Source organism: Myotis lucifugus, unplaced genomic scaffold (genome assembly GCF_000147115.1).
Source record: "Myotis lucifugus unplaced genomic scaffold, Myoluc2.0 scaffold_0, whole genome shotgun sequence".
NCBI classification, from domain to species: Eukaryota; Metazoa; Chordata; class Mammalia; order Chiroptera; family Vespertilionidae; genus Myotis; species Myotis lucifugus.
This window is the reverse complement of record NW_005871048.1, coordinates 46,057,396-46,075,501: the sequence shown is the minus strand read 5'-3', so window position 1 is coordinate 46,075,501 and position 18,106 is coordinate 46,057,396. Positions and strand designations below refer to the sequence as shown.

Below are 18,106 nucleotides of genomic sequence, written 5' to 3'. Positions count from 1 at the left end.
ACTGCTCGCCTGCCTGCCTGCCTGCCTGCCTGATCGCCCCTAACCGCCTCTGCCTGCCGGCCTGATCACCCCCTAACTGCTCCGCTGCTGGCCTGATTGCCACCTAACTGCTCCCCTGCCAGCCTGATCACCCCTAACTGTCCTCCCCTGCCGGCCTGATCGCCCCTAACTGCCTCTGCCTTGGCCCCCGCCACCGTGGCTTTGTCCGGAAGATGTCTGGTGTAATTAGTATATTACCCTTTTATTAGTATAGATACTTCTGGAAGTAATAACCAGAGCTGTAGGCAAGAGGAAGAAATAAAAGGCATCCACATTGGGAATAAAGAAGTAAAACTGTCACTTTTTGCAGATGAAATGATTCTATATATAGAAAACCCTAAAGTCTCCACCAAAAAGCTCTTAGAAACAATTAACAAATACAGTAAAGTTGCAGGATACAAAATCAATGTATAAAAAATTCATTGCTTTTCTATATACTAAATAAAATTTCAGAAAAAGAAATGAAAAAATTCCCTTTGCAGTTGCAACAAAAACAATAAAATACCTAGGAATAAACTTAACAACGGATATGACATACTTATATACTTAAAAACTACAAAGCATTATTAAAAGAGAGTGAAAAACACAATCTCTTGAAATGGATAGGTTTTCTGTGTTCATGGATTGGAAGAATCAATAGTTAAAATGGCCATGTTAACCAAAGCAATATACCCACTTAATGCAATCCCCATCAAAATCTCAATGTCAGTTTTTAAAGAAATAGAACAAAAGAAATCAGAACAAAAGACCCTGAATTGCCAAAGCAATTCAGAGAAAAAGAAGAAAGCAGGGTATCACACTATCTGACTCCACAACAATAATCAAAACAGCATGATCTTGGCAGAAAAATAGACACACAGGCTAATGAAACAGATTTGAGAGCCCAGAAATAAAACCACAAGTATATGGGTAAATAATTTTTGACAAAGGAGCCAAAAACACACTATGGAGAAAAGAAAGCCTCTTCAATAAATGTTGCTGGGAAAATTGGAAAGCCACATGCAAAAGAATGAAAATAGACTACAGTTTGTCCCCATATGCAAAAATTAATTCAAAATGGATCAAAGACCTAAATATAAGATCTGAAAGGATAATTTCCATAGAAGAAAACAGGTACTGAACTCATGGGCCTTGGTCTTAGAGAAGATTTTATGAATTTGACCCCAAAGGCAAGGAAAGTGAAGGCAAAATAAATGAATGTGTCTATCTCCATCTAAAAAGCTTCTGCACAGCAAAATAAACTGCTAACAAAACAAAAAGGCAACCAATCAAATGGGAGATGGTATTTGCAAACAACAGCTTTGCCAAGGGGTTAATATCCAAAATAACTCATACAATTCAACCCCAAACAATCTAATTAAAAAATGGGAATGGACACTTCTTCCAAGAAGACATACAAATAGCCAACATACATAAGAAACGATGTTCAACTTCACTAGCTACTAGGGAAATGCAAATCAAACTACAATGAGATACCACCTCACCTATTAGAGTGGCCATTATCAGAACCCTCATTCACTGCTTGTGGGAATATAGTCTGGTACAGTCACTATAGCGGTTCCTCAAAAAATTAAGAATAGAGTTATTGTGTGACCCAGCAATCCCACTTCTGGGTATCTACCCCCAAAAACTTGAAAACACACTTATTTGCAAAGATATATGCACCCCTATGTTCATTGTAGCATTATTCACAATGCCCAAGACATGGAAATAAAGTGTCTTTTGATACATGATTAGATAAAGTTGTGATACATATAAACTATGGAATACTATTCAGCCATAAGATGAAATACTGACATTTGTGACAACATGGATAGACCTTGAGAATATTATGCTAAGCGAAATAAGTCAGTCAGAAAAGCGATGAACCATATAATTTCACTCATACATGGGATATAAAACTGAAACTCGGAGACATAGACAGACAATAGTATGGTAGTTACCAGAGGGTAAGGGAGGCCAAACATATGGTGAGGGAAGATGATTTGACTTTGGGTAGTGGGTAATCATGTATCATCAAAATCTATACTTGAAACCTATATGATCTTATTAACAAACTAGAGGCCCGGTGCACGAAATTTGTGCACTCTGGGGGCAGGGTCCCCTCAGCCTGGCCTGTGCCCTCTCGCAGTCCAGGAGCTGTCAGTCGGGCATCCTTAGCACTGCTGCAGAGGTGGGAGAGGCTCCCACCACCACCGCTGTGCTCGCCAGCCATGAGCCCGACTTCTGGCTGAGTGGTACTCCCCTGTGGGAGCGCACTGACCAGCAAGGGGCAGCTCCTGCATTGAGCGTCTGCCCACCGATGGTCAGTGTGCGTCACAGCGACCATTTGTTCTGCCATTTGGTTGATTTGCATATTAGCTTTTTATAATATAGGATATTACCCCAGTACATTTAATAAAATCAATAAATAGCTCATGAGTATTGGCTGTGCCAAAAAAGGAAGAAAATCTATATATATAAAAGGCTAAGCAACTGTCTAACAGGCCGGTAGGAATGACACGCACTGACCACCAGGGGACAGACGCTCAATGCAGGAGCTGCCGAGCTGTGGTGACTTGGCAGTGGTGGTTCTCAGGTGGCACACTCCGGAACCAGAGAGGAGGGAGCCCGATTCCTTACGGGGCTGTGCGATTCCACCTTCGGCCGTGGGTTATGTTGTTGCTGGGGCACTGTCGGCCCTGAATCTGGTTTGCTGCACACTGTGTTTTCATTCCACACTCTGTATGACAGCAACTTTGCAGAGTGCCCTCTTGCACTCCAGGATCCTTTGGGGGATGTCGGAGAGCCGGTTTTGGCCTGATTCCCGCAGGCCAGGCTGAGGGACCCCATCTGCCAGAGGGACCCCACTCACTCCATAGATGCCCTTCGAGCTGCGGCACCACCCCAGGGGCAGTGGGAGGTTGGCTCCAGGGCATGTCCGGCCTGCCTCACCCAGTCCTACCTCACCGGCCACCTTCTAATTAATTTCTTTTCAGTGTGCATGAATCCATGCACCGGGCCACTAGTTTTTTGATAAAATCTCTATATTTCATGGGGGAACTTGTAGAGCAGAGATTTTTCTTTGCTCAAAGAATCATTAGATATTTTTTGATGAAAGACATATGTTTAAGAAATTTGTATAAAAAGGAACCAAATATCAAAGAACCAAGTATTTTATGTATCTGCTGTCCTGTGATTTGTTAATACTTGCTATAATTTTTATAATATGGGCTTTAATAGCCAGACATAGGATATTTTTCTATTTTTGAATAAGAGATATTCTGTCATTCTTACAGTTATAAGAATGTATACAAAAACTTTCATCTCCATGAAGCATATGTTAAGGTCCATATCAGGCAGCTGGTATGTAAGTGCCATAATTGGTATTCCTTTTACTCTAATGAATAGACCTTGCACAACAGCAGGCATATGTGGAAGAGCAATGACAAGATACTGTTAACAGTATAAAATTTAAATAGAAAATGTTTAGATATAGTTTTCTTTTGAAAGCATTGTGGATGAATGAAATTCTAAAACAGACGCATTTAGCAGCCATAAAGAAAAAATTTCCTAAAATTGACAACTTAAATAGTTTGAAGTTGTTTAGGTAACGCTAAGATTTTGTCTTTTATTTATTGCTTTGACATTATTTCTTTTCTATCTGTCTGTATTTAAAGGTCTTACATTTCTGTTTCAAACCTTTTTTTTTCTTTTGACCTGCAGTATTTGGAAACCATGTTCACGCTACTTTTTCAATTACTGCAGCAAGTTACAGAATGTGACACAAAGATGCATGTTTTACATGTCCTTTCTTGTGTGATTGAAAGAGTCAACATGCAGGTAATTTTGTTTTAAATCATGAAAATAAATGTTAGGGTGTAGTAGAGTATATGTTAAATTTTTAAATTTGTATGCAAAAGCCTCTGCGCACAGCTTGGGTGGGGTTGTAAATTGGGTGGGGCAGGGTCTCAGGGAATCACCAGGGCAGAGCAAATAGCAGTGGCTGCCAGTCAACCCTGCATCGGAGAGGTCCCTGCGTTTGTGTTCCGCGCTCCCATGCAGGAACAATGACCACTGCAAGCACCTCTGCGAGAAAGCTGCCCTCGCGTTCTGGCCCAATGCCAGACAGTCCAGTTTCTCCATATGAGTCTGGGTCCCCAAATTCTTGCCCAGAACTGGAGTTCAGAGCAGTGGGAGCTTGTATCTCCCTCCTGATTGAAAAAGACAACAGCGCACCCAGCTGCCAGCCCCTTTTGCACACACCTCCGTTCCTCTACACTGCCACACCTCTGCACCTCCTACCAGACTCAATGCGCTTTTCTTTTCTCTTTCCTTCTAGTTGTCGAACTTCCACTCAGCCAGCCTTCCCGTGGTTCTGGATGATAGTTTGTTTTGTCTTTTAGTTGTAGTTTTAATGTGGTTGTGCGCGACAGCAAGTTCAGGTGTTTACCTATGCCGCCGTCTTCCCTCTCCATCTTCTTAATCAAAACCATAATTATAGTCAGGGAACTTAACATTGATTCAGTGCTGTTGTCTAATATCAAGTCCATATTCAGATTTCCTCAGTTGCCCCAGTAATATACTTTGAACCTTCCTCATCCTACCCATAGGGAGGGATGTATTTGACGTTCATGTCAACATTATGTTTTCTAATCATCACCAGCCCTGTTTTGGACTTTTGCAACAGTGACTCGATGGGTGATTTCTGAAATAGTTGTTTTGAAGCATTAGTTTTAATTTAGCACATCATATATTCTAATGAATATCTAAGATTGGAATGTAAATATTTTATGACTTTCAAATGTAACTGGGTACTTTGGTTTATTACCTATTCCATCTATAATTCGTTGCTTACACTTTCTTTCTGTCATTCCTTGAAAAGTATTCTACTTGTTCCAAACCAAAACTGGTTTGTTTTCCTTATCAGTAGAACATGCTGTTATATGCTGTTTTTAGATGAGTATAAATGAGTATTTTGAAACTTGTGTTTTACATATTAAGTGGTATGCTTTTATAGGCTAATTTGTATGTTCTTTGAGATAGGGCGCTTAACATAATTAAGAGCCAAGCAGATACTATTTATTATAATAGTTTGATTCCAAATTTGAAAATAAGGTAATATAAATAAAGAATCTCTTAATATTCAGTTTTATCTCACTGAAGTATTTGAACAAATATTAAATATACACTGAGTGGCCAGATTATTGTGACCACCCCATCAGTACTTCATTGACACTTCCAAAAATACTGAATATTGGAAACTTCCTAAGCAAATACTCTCAAGGTTTTATTATTATTTGTATAACTAATTCACTTCATTCTACTGATGGGGTGGTCATAATAATCTGGTCACTGTGTGTGTGTGTGTGTGTGTGTGTGTGTGTGTGTGTGTGTATGTATTTGTTTTAAAGAGGGAGGGAGGGAGGGAGAGAGAGAAGGAGGGGGGGGGGGAGAGAGAGAGAGAGAAACATCGATTGGTTGCTTCCTGCACTCACCTGGACTGGGGATTGAACCTGCAACCTGGGTATGTGCCCTTACTGGGAATTGAACTGGCGACATTTCAGGGTATGTGCCCTTACTGGGAATTGAACTGGCGACATTTCAGTACATGGGACAATGCTTAACCAACTGAGCTATACTGGCCAGGGCTGAACAAATATTTAACTTATTTTTCTGTACATTACCTTCTGGGGTGGGATGTGAAGGACACAGATTCTATAAATTTTTTTGCTACCCTTTCACTGTATGCTGTTTCATAAGCAGAATAAAGAAACACTCATTTTTTTTTTTTCTGGTAGCAGTTTTTAATTTTAATCCATGGGATTGAAATAGGTAGCACTGAAGCTGAAGGTCTACTATTTGTTTTATCATCAAGGACACTCATTAGAACAATTCCAAATACTATGACTGTAAGCCTAGAGCTGGAGCACTGTCCAGCTTCAGCGTAGATCCATTTTATTTTCCATGAGGCTCACTGTCAAGCTGTGCTGTGTGCTTCAGGGTATATTTTTCAAAACTGGTTAACTGGACTTGACAATTGTATTCTTTCTTCTCCTTCATTTCCACTGTACCGCCTGTACACCTTCACCATTGCACTAACCTTTTCTCATTGTAAGGGTTTGTATGTGTAGCTTTATATCCTTTTCTTTCTGGTGCCTTGTGCTTGGGGCCTGATACTTGGAAGATGCTATCAGATAATTGTTGAATGAATAAATAAGTGCTGACTGTTTCTAAAACAATGTATTTCCAGTTAAGTAAGCTGATTTAGAAAGAAAGGAGATTATAACAGCATCTTTCTATTAAACTCTAAAGAAATAACTGGCCTTTATATATTATTTCACATTCCTAAATTTTATTTCATGTAAAACATTTGGTAACTGTTTTAAAATATTTACCATAGCCCTGGCAAATGTGGCTCAGTTGGTTGGAGTGTCATCCTGTACACTGGAAGATTGTGGGTTTGATCCCTGGTTGGTGTGTGTGCGGGAGGCAACCAATTGATGTTTTCACTCTCACATCGATGTTTCTCTTTCTGCCCTCTTCCTTCCTCTCTCTCTGAAATCAATAAAAGCATGTCCTCAGGTGAAGAAATATATATATATATACACACACACATATACATACATACACACATATACACATACATACACACACACACGTATGTTAGATATATAAGGTCAAGTACCAAAGAGCTCTGTGTCTATGTAATGTCTGACTTATCTTTAAAAGGATATATGCTTGCCCTAGCCGGTTTGGCTCAGTGGATAGAGTGTCGGCCTGCGGACTGAAGGGTCCCAGGTTTGATTCCGGTCAAGGGCATGTACCTTGGTTGCGGGCACATCCCCAGTAGGAGGTGTGCAGGAGGCAGCTGATCGATGTTTCTCTCTCATCGATGTTTCTAACTATCCCTCTCCCTTCCTCTCTGTAAAAAATCAATAAAATATATTTAAAAAAATAAAAGGATATATGCTTACTATATTACATGTAGTATATATTAAATATTTGCTCTCTGGGACTTAAATAGGTCTTTCATTGTTTCTTAAGATAAATCGCCTTTTTTACTAATAGAATTCTTTTACTTCCCCTACTTCTGTTGTGATAGATACGGCCGTATGTAGGATGTTTGGTGCAGTATTTGCCTCTTCTGTGGAAGCAGAGTGAAGAACACAATATGTTGAGATGTGCTATTCTGACAACGCTTATTCATCTTGTTCAGGTAAGATACTTCACAGTTTCTTAGTTCAGTATTTTTTTCTTCTTTAAAATTTGTCATTGTTTGCATGTGTTTTATGTTAATGTTAGTGAAAGGCCTCACATTTTATGTCTTATATGTGTGATCTAAACAGTTTTTAAAACACTGTTTGTATATTTACTTTGGACATTTTTGACATAAGAAAATTTTCCTCTACTTTTTAGAGATGATTTCTTTCGTTAGGTGTAGTGGTCCTCAGTGATGGTAAACCCACAATCTGTGTAGTCCATGGTACATTGCAGGCTGCTTCCTTGTTATGCAGGGATTTTCTGCATAAACTTCATTTTTACTCCTTTTCCTTAATTTAAAATAAAAATTTTCCTTTTCATAAATTGGAAAGACAGAACAGGTGAGTTGCTTTTGAGAGAAGGAGTGAATTTGATTTTAGACATCTTGACTTGAAGTGTTGGGATGTGCAGTAGGTAGAGAGGAACCTAAACTTCAGGGAAAAAGAATGAGACTCTAATTCTCATTTGAACTGAAAATGAATTATAGTCTGATGGTGAGAGAAGAGCTTAACCCTGTCTCTGAGTGTATGGATGCTGAAGTGATTTTTACTGCCTTTGCTTCAGAGTTTGATAGATTTTTCCAATGGGAGATCTTTCTCTAAATTAAGAATTTCTAGCCGAAACCGGTTTGGCTCAGTGGATAGAGCGTCGGCCTGCGGACTGAAAGGTCCCAGGTTCGATTCCGGTCAAGGGCATGTACTGGGGTGCGGGCACATCCCCAGTAGGAGATGTGCAGGAGGCAGCTGGTCGATGTTTCTAACTCTCTATTTCTCTCCCTTCCTCCCTGTAAAAAATCAATAAAATATATTTTAAAAAATAAATAAATAAATAAATAAAGAATTTCTACTCTAAATGTTCTAATAAGTTTTAAAAATATCCTTTCTACTATTAGTTTAGAAAAACCTTTCTCAGCCACCTTGATACTTTTTGAAACATAAACTCATTTGTTCAGTAAATATTTATGGATGGGTTTTACAGTTACAAATTTTTGTCTAAGGCAGTTTTAGATAGATGAATGGTGATACAAATTGAAAAAAAAATACTTTTATTGATTTCAGAGAGGAAGGGAGAGGGAGAGATAGAAACATCAATGATGAGAAAGGATCATTGATTGGCTGTCTCCTGCATGCCCCCTACCTACTGAGGATCAAGCCTGCAACCCAGGCATGTGCCCTGACCAGGAATCAAACTGTGACCTTCTGGTTCATACGTTGATGCTCAACCACTGAGCTATGCCTGCTGGACGATACAAATTTTTTTTAAATGCAGTTTCTCTTTAATAAGTCTCTGGCCTAGCATCTCTTTCTGTCTACCCTGTAATTCTTGTGATTATCCTCAAAGATTATCTCTTTTATTGATGAGGATACGTACCTTGGTTGCAGGTCCTATCCTGGCCCTGGGTGGGGCATGAGTGGGAGGCAACCAATTGATATCTTTCTCACATTGATGTTTGTTTCTCTTTCTCTCTCTCTTTCTCTCTCTCTCTCTCTCTCTCTCTCTCTCTCTGTCTCTCTCTCTCTCTCTCTCTCTCTCTCTCTCCCCCCCTCCCCACTTCTATTCTCTCTAAGAAATCAATGGAAAAAATATCCTTGAGTGAAGATCAAAAAAAATTTTTTTTTTTAAATTTCCTGATGATGTGGGTATATTTGTATCCCATTGTTCTGGACACTTGGATATTTCACATTGGAAACTCATATTCTTGGGTTCTAGGTTATGATATTATATTTTATTTTTTCCTCCCCTTCTTGTTTTTATTTTTTGTCCCCTTCTGAACTTTTTATTACTTAGACGATAGATCAGTAAACCAGTCCTCTATTTTTCTTACTGTTCTGTCCTGCCTTTTTATGTATATAAAAGGCACTCTTTTGCTCTACTTTCTGAATAATTTTCTGAACCTTATCTTTCAACCTTTTAAGTTTTTCTTTAATATTTTAATGTCTCTGACTTTTTTGTTTTGTTCAGTTTTTAGAAGGTGTTATTCTGTTTTCTCCCTTAACTTAAAAACAATTATAGATTCACATGCAATGGCAAAAATAGTATAGAGAGACTCCCTTGTGCCCTTCACCTTATTTCCCCTTATGTCTTAGGTAATGATGGTACAATATGACTTTCCCCATTTAAGCATTTCTGATAATTTTATTAATAACTGATTAATTTATTTTTGAGCTTTTACAGTATTATAGACAATGTCTTGTAGTTATAACCATGGCCCAAAAGAATGTTCAGATTTAATGCTGCATATCTGGGATTGTACATGTATTTGAGGCCTCTAGATTATAAAGATGAATCTCATCATGATTTTACAGAGAGAGAGTCTTAAACGTTTCACACTTGCTTCCTTTAGTTTTGCTAATCCTAGTATATTGTGCTCATTGGGATGTGCACGAAGTAGATAGATTCTAATTTTCTTGAGAAATTTTAAGTCTACTTGATAATCAATATGAACTTGACTAGTTTTTCTTAATGTTCTTTCTTTTTTTTGTTCTGTTAAAGATTGAGCTATGGAGAGTAAAATTTTAACTAAATATTAAAGCCCAATATACTATTATTTTTACTTTATTAAATGTGATATTTTTATAATTCTCTTTGGAAATAATCTTCAATAAGGTCTTTCACCTTATTTTTAGTTATAGAAAGAGCCAAACTTATGCTTAACGTATTTAAGGATAAACTTTATATATTTCCTTTGAAGTGTCTTATGTTCTGATACAGATTGAATTTATTATAAATATTTCATTAAAAGGGGAATATATATATTTTAAAATAAAGATATCTAACTTAAAAAAGGGAAATACATAAATGTTTTGTTGCATTGTCATTTGCTATAAATTATATTGACATTTGAATTATTTTCTAAGTGAGGTGGTGTTTGGTTATTTTATTTCCTTTTTATGTTTATCAGATTATATAGAGATTATTAATGGATTAGAAATGGACTTTCCATCCTTTTGTTTTCTTTGAGAGTGAGATTTGTGTGGTACACTGAGTCAACCTTCATAATACAGTAATTAGGCAAACTAGAATTTTAGATATAATGCCCTCTCTTCCTCTCTATGTTTTTGGCTCTTTAAAAATATTAGCAAAATATCTTCATTAAACTAATATGTACATATTTTTTATGTATATATTTTTTAAAAGCTTACAGAAAAGTACAAAAAAAAAGAAAACTCCTTTACTCTCTTCCAGTATTCTTTTCCTTTTCCATATTTACCTAGTGTTAACAGTTTTTTTCTATTTTCTCCCAAGAAACATTTTTATGCATATATCGCATATTCAGAAATGTAGCTATTTGAAAAATATTTTTGCATGTAGAATTATTATACACACTTCTGTACTTTTTAAATCCAGTTTATAATTATTTTGAAATTGTTTATATTCCATGTCTAATCCTTTCTCACAGCTAAGTATTCTAGAATAGTAATACACCATAATGTAATTATCTTACTGATGAACATTTAGGTTGAGTTCAGTGTTTATTATTTAGGTTAGATAATTTATAGAATTTAATATTTTAATGTTAACACCTCTTTAATAGTCAGAGATGGGGATATAAATATTTATGTATGGAAACTCTTTAAATGAACAGATTTGTATAGCCTTGATATATATTATTTTACTACCATTAGGTAACTGAATAGTATTTTTATGCTACTTGCTTTCTAATTGTAAACAGAACTAACTTTGTTTTAGTTATGTTTATATTTAGGGCTGTCCTTTAAAATCTAATTAATTTACTTTATAAGTTGTTTTTAGAGCTTTTATATATGATAGGTGATTGATTTTTTTGTTTTTTGGGTTTTTTTTGGGTGGTGGTGGTGGTGGGACCTTAGAATGTCTTATATTAAATTTTATTTATACTTCCCATAGGGATTAGGAGCAGACAGCAAGAACCTGTACCCTTTCCTGCTTCCAGTTATTCAACTGAGTACAGATGTTTCCCAGCCTCCACATGTTTATCTTCTGGAAGATGGTTTAGAATTATGGTAAGAGGAAAAACTTAATACCTTGGACTTTTTTTTTTTTCTTGACCTTCCTTACTCTCATTTCAATAAAGCAAAGGCCACGTAACAGGGCTTAAAAACTCAACATTTAAAAATAAAAACATAAAGTCGGTTTCCCCAAAGTGGGTAGCATAATAGCTCCATCTTTTCTTGGCAGCTTTCACTCATTGTAGGCTTACAATTGTCAGAGTTAAAGGGGAAGTTTCAGTAAGAACTCAGCTGCATTTTATCTTTTGGAATTTGGAATGTAAATTTTAGATATCAATAAATTTTGAAAACTAAAAATTTACTTAAAACTTCCAGTGTGTTAAATGAGATTTCAGGGAATTGTTGAGTTACTTTCAACCTCTTATTAACTTACCATAAGTACTGGGATTATACCTTATCCCCAAATATTAGTACTGATTAGTCTTGATTTATTATTTTACTAAGTGAAGAGTATGTAGTGTTTAAAAACAAACCTACGAAAACCTTTTTCTGTGACAGCTCAGTGCCTTAAACTGTAAGGAACTGTGCTAGAAAATCATTTTGCTTTATTAAGCTTATTTTACTGATGACAGCAGTCTCTCTTTAAAATGTAGTTTATAATACAGGAAAGGTTTAAAAATTCCAATATATATACTCACACTGGAATTAAAAAGCAAATCACAGAAATTAACCATAGAAAACAATAACACTTGGGGCTTCCCTTCTTCCCTTTCTTCTTCTCTCTCTCCCTTATTTTCTTAGTTTTGTTTAGCTTTCTAGGAATGAACAGTGTTTTGATTCTTAGAAATTATCTTCAGTGCAAATTATAAATTAATGATCTGTATCAAAATACTCGAAGTACAATTTTAAAACATAAGTAGGTAGATATTTGCAATTTATTTCTCATTCTTTTCTAGGTTGTTTTAAGTTAAATGACTTCTGGATGGTTTGATTATAAGTTAGCGTATGTTGGACACTTTTATATTCGTGTTAGAGGCCTTGTGCACGGATTCGTGCACATTGAAAGGAAATTAGTTAGAAGGTGGCGGGACTGGGCAAGACGGGCCGGACACACCCTGGAACCAACCTCCCGCGGTCCCTCCCCAGCCTGGGGTGGTGCCGGGGCTCGATGGCCATCTGCAGAGTGAGCGGGGTTCCTCCAGCAGGTGGGGTCCCTTGCCCTGGCCTGTGGGGATCGGGCCAAAACTAGCAGTCTGACATTCCCCGAGGGCGTCCCAGAGTGCAAGAGGTCACTCTGCAAAGTTGTTATCGTTCGGCAGCTCCTGTGTTAAGCGTCTGCCCCCTGTTGGTCATTGCACGTCATAGCTACTGGCTGGTCGGCTGGTCGCTTAGGCTTTTGTGTGTGTGTATACATACATATACTGTATATATATATTTTTTTTAATCCTCACCCAAAGATATATTTTTCCATTGATTTTTAGAGTGGAAGGAAAAGAGAATGGAGGGAAGGAGGGAAAAAGAAGGATCGAGAGAGGATAAGAGAGAGAGAGAGAGAGACATCGAAACATCGATTGGTTGCTTCTCGCTCGCTATCCAATGGGGCCAGGAATTGAATCTGCAACTGAGTACATCCCCTTAACTGGAAATTGAACCCACAACCCTTTGATCTGTGGGCCAGTGCTCTAACCACTGAGCAAAACTGGCCAGGGCAATATTCATATATTTTTATTTGTCCAGAATGGGTTACTTTAGATTAGAGGTTGGCAATTTTATTTTGTAAAGGACCAGACAGTAAATATTTTAGGCTTCCCAGGCTATGCACATTCTGTTCCAACTATTTAACACTGCTGTTTTAGAGCGAAAGCTATTGTAGACAATATGTAAACAAGTGGACAGGGCTGTGCTTCAATAAAACATCATTTACGAAAGTAGGATATGGGTTGGATTTGGCTGTAGTTTGCCAACCCCTACTCTAGATTACAAATTAAAACATTAATCTCTGGTATATAAGTACTTTCTTATAAATGTGTAGATACTATATGATAATGGCTAGTAGAAAAATTTAAAATATTATAGTAAAGAGACATATTCAGTTACTTATCAGTATTGCAGACTTATTATATTAATGTGGTTTAGTAAAGGTGTATACATTTTTTAAGGATTACATGAACAGGTAATCATAAAAATGCATTGCTTTGTTAATGGTAATCTCTTTTTTTCTGCTTTTAGTTATATGTAAACAAAATTAAATCATTATGATACATTTTTAAAAATTTACCAAATTTATAAGTAGCTAAGATTATTTAAAGAATCAGGGTACACATTTCTTCATATACTAGAGGCCCGTTGCACAAATTCGTGCACCAGTGGAGTTCCTTGGCCTGGCCTGCGGGATTGGGCCGAAACCGGCTCTCTGACATCCCCTGAAGATATCCCGGATTGTGAGAAGGTGCAGGCTGGGCTGAGGAACCCCACCAGTGCATGATCAGGGCTGGGGAGGGTTGCAGAAGGTTGGCCAACCGGGGAGGGACCGCAGGAGGGCCCGTCTCGCTCAGTCCTGATCAGCCAAACCCCAGCAGCAAGCTAACCTACAGGTCGGAGTGTCTGTCCCCTGGTGGTCAGTGCACATCATAGCGAATGGTTGAGTGACCTTAGCATGTCATTAGTATATTACGCCTTGATTGGTTGAACAGCCAACCAATCAACTGGACTCTTAGCATATTAGGCTTTTATTATATAGGATTTTTCTTAGTGAGTTACAGCTCATTTGGAATCAGATATAGGTGTCAAGCCCCAATTACACCACTGTGTAAGGTTTGTAATCATCTTCTATGAGCCTCATTTTCCTTATCTGTACATTGAGGAAAAATAATCTATACTTTTACCCAGTTGTCGTGAGGATGAAATAATGTTTGTAAAGTGGTTAGTATTTTGATTTTTTTTTTAAATATATTTTATTGATTTTTTACAGAGAGGAAGGGAGAGAGATAGAGAGTCAGAAACATCGATGAGAGAGAAACATTGATCAGCCGCCCCCTGCACATCCCCCACTGGGGATGTGCCCGCAACCCAGGTACATGCCCTTGACCGGAATCGAACCTGGGACCCTTGAGTCCACAGGCCGACGCTCTATCCACTGAGCCAAACCGGTTTTGGCGTATTTTGTATATGATATTTAAAGCCTGAGAATTGGTGAGATCACTTAAGAAGAGAAGGACAGATAGAGAACATTCAGCTCAGGGGAAAATTCTAAAGAATTTATAACATTTAGAGGCCACATGAGGAGTCATCAAAGATGACAGAGAAGAGCAATCTACTGATATAGGAGGAATACCAAGTGAAGAAGAGACTATTTCCTAAAAGTGGGAGTGGTCAGCTATGTCAGATGTGCTGATTGTTCTAGTAAGAGCAGTACATAGAGGTGAATTGGTCATATGGAGATATTAGGGGTTTCAGTGGAGAAGTAATAACAAAAGATAGAATTGGAGTAGATTGAAGCATGAATTGGAGTTAAGTAAGTACAGACTGTGAGCACTGATAACTTGTTTAAGAACTTTTACTATGAAGAAGTGTGTGGAAATCTGGCAGCCATTGGCTGGTGTGGGGGATGCAAGTTCTAAAAGGGTGGATGATACTCCAGAGAAACATAATTGAAGGAGGCAGTTGTGGAACTGTGTACCTGAAATCTATATGATTTTGTTAACCAGTGTCATCCCAAAAACTCAATAAAAAGGAAAGAAAAAGATAATTTAAGGAGGCAGAAGGGATGTTTTGCTAAGTAAGTAGAGGGGTTTATTGTTTTTTAATAGCAGCAGGAATACTTTATCTGTTTTAATACTTTATCTGTTTTAATTGGAGGAATAATTTATCTGTTTAAGATGGATTTCTGTATTGTAGTTGAATGAGATAGGTAGGTGTTCTATGTAAGCTTCTATTTTTTCAACAAAATATGAAGTGTAATCATCAGCTGAGTGTTATGGCTGGAGTGGGAGTGTATAAAGATATGAGAGGTTTGTGGGAAGCAAAGGTATAAAAGTTTTATATTGGAGAATGGGAATTTGAACTTATTAGGGGATAACCAGTACCAGTTGATGTTTTTGGTCATATATTACAAAATGAAACTTCAGACTTATTAAGTGATTTTTTAAAAAAATGGCTTTCCTCTGCCCTTCTTGATCCATCTTGCTAGAGATTTGTCATTGGTCTTCTCAAAGAACCAACCTTTGGCTTGGATTTTCTTGCATGTTTGTTTCATATTATCTTCTGTTCCTATATTTATCTCATCTTTCTACTTGCTTTACGTTGGTATTTGTCATTTAACCCATATTCTAAGATTTAGCTCAGTAAATTTTAGTTTTCTAATATAAGCCTGTAATGGTATCTTTTATTAACTTACTTGGTTTATCATATTAGAGTGCCTCCAAGAGGCCCTCCACACATATACTCAATAGATGTGAATGAAGTTAGACAAGCTTATAGGGGATGCTCTATGAGGCATGTTTCTGCTTTTCCAGAGAATAGATTCAGTATATCATCATTAGGTGTGTTTTCTATGAGTGTTTGGTAGATACTCTCTTATGAGGTAAAGGAAGTTCCTTTCTATTTATAATTGGATGAGAGTTTTTATAGTGAATGATTTTGAATAGGATCCCCCTCCCTTTTCTTGCAGATATTGTGACAATTGTGTTTTGTCTTCTTTAACTTCTTTTCTAGAGGCTGTTTTGAGGAGGTAAACCAGTTACACACTTCTGTGATAAACTACAACCCATATATAATTTATTTTTTATATATTGATTTTTTTTCCAGATGCTATTATTTTAACTGAGAGTGGCTTGTTCATATTAAGTTTTACTAAGTTCATATTTATTAACATTTAAAGTAAGTGTTTTTAAACTAATTAGTCCAGTGTTTCATTGCAGGGACACATCAATTACACATGACAAGAATATATAAAGAAAATAAAAACGTGAAATAATTTTTATCTTTACCAGACCACTCATAATATCCATGATTTTGCTTTATCATTATAATGATACATATTTTAGTATGTAGTCACTTTCTTTACTGTTTTTTTTCCATGTATATAGAAATAATATTACATGATTTGTAGGTAGGTTTTTAATTTTGATGAATTTGGTAATTTTTTTAAGAGAGATAATTTCATGACTTTTTGTATTGTCTGTTTTTCTTCTTTTACATGGGGCAGTTTTTAAAATATTTATGTTGTGTTGTTAAATAGCTTTAATGGTTACAGAAAGTGATTTAATCTTTCCCTCCCTAGGTTAGTGACTTTGGAAAACAGCCCATGCATTACACCAGAGTTGCTTCGTATATTTCAGAACATGCCACCACTTCTTGGTAGGTATTAAAGCATAAACTTAACTACTGTTTTGAATGCAGCCATAATTAATAGTTTCTAGATTTTTTCCTATGTAAGTTTTAAGGATAATTTCTGCTTGGTAAAGATCAAACAAGAAATGTACTAAATTACTGAATAAAAATCAAAGAGTTCTTAGGAAACTAATTACAAATTAGGTTTGAACTCTGGTAAAGTTTTTGTTTGATAGCAGTTCTATAAGGTATTTAAAAGGTTATACTATAAGGTTGCTTCATCACTACAATGAAGTGAATTAGTTATGCAAATAATAATAATAAAACCTTGAGAGTATTTGCTTAGGAAGTTTTTAGTATTCAGTATTTTTGGAAGTGTCAATGAAGTACTGATGGGGTGGTCATAATAATCTGGCCGGTCATAATAATCTGGCCATTAGTGTATACCCTGGCTTTATCCAGCTTCTTTTTCAATGTGATTTTGTGCTATCAGTTTTTCACAAATGAACTCTGTACATATTTCTGATTTAGCTAAGGAACTACAATATAAACCACATATAATCAAAATTATTAAATAGTGGAAAATCATTATTGTTTGTTGAAGTATTATATATGAGCTGTGAAATCATAAAGCTTAATGTTATTGAAGCAACACTTTTGGTACATGAAACCATAGAACTGGACAGGGTGCTAGAAGTAGGCTTTTTGTCTCCTTTAGGCCATCTTGGATGAAATCTAATTAGATGATATTTTTTTGCCAGTCTGAACATGTATTCTGAAAAAAAAATATATATATATATATATATATATATATATATATATATATATCTCAAAGCCTAATATGCTCCCCGCTGGAGTTTGACCGGGAGACTGATTGCTTGTTATGACATGCGCTGACCAGGATGGGGTGGCGCGGAAAGAAGGAAGGCCCCAGCCGGCAGCTGGGGAAGGGAGGCCCCAGCCGGCAGCCGGGGAAGGGAGGCCCCAGCTGGCAGCCTGAGGCCCCAATCAACTCTGATTGCCGTCCAGTCCTAGGGACCCTACCTATGCACGAATTTCGTGCACCAAGCCTCTAATAATAATAGGAAATGAATACTTTCCTTTTACATATCAGCCACCACTCACAAGTATGTAATAGCCTAGATTTTAAAAAAAAAATTATTTATAAAATTGTTGTTTTATGAGATATTTTACCAGTGCAGATTGACATTTAAACTGATGGAGTATTTAAGAATTTTATTCAGTGCTATTTACTGGCCATTTGGTTTTTGCTTTGTTTTGTTTTAATCTCCAGAATACTATTGCTTTTAACACTACGGTGTCGGGTGAATTTCCCGCCAAAATATAAGATGGCGCGGGCAATTATTTAGGTTTCCCGCGCAAAATCAGAGTTAGTTTAAAATGCCTATATCTTTTGAAGTATGGGTTCGATTGAAATGAAATTTTCGGTTTCTTGTGTAAAAAATGAAAATTTATTCAATCACAGACATTTTTTTATCTATTCAGTACATAAATAATTCGATATATATAAACTAAATACGAAAAACCCAAAAAATACTTATTAC

General features: G+C 36.7%; 1 protein-coding gene across 6 annotated transcripts in view; it reads left to right on the top strand.

Moving 5' to 3' along the window:
- Positions 1-18,106, top strand: part of IPO11 (importin 11) — a 127,129-nt gene that overhangs the window by 55,449 nt on the left and 53,574 nt on the right. For all 6 annotated transcript variants that reach the window (XM_023751546.1, XM_023751532.1, XM_023751540.1 and 3 more), the window contains 4 exons: positions 3,745-3,861; positions 7,124-7,237; positions 11,149-11,264; positions 16,492-16,568. In XM_023751546.1, the coding sequence (XP_023607314.1) occupies positions 3,745-3,861; positions 7,124-7,237; positions 11,149-11,264; positions 16,492-16,568 (424 nt within the window). The remainder of the gene's footprint in view (positions 1-3,744; positions 3,862-7,123; positions 7,238-11,148; positions 11,265-16,491; positions 16,569-18,106) is intronic.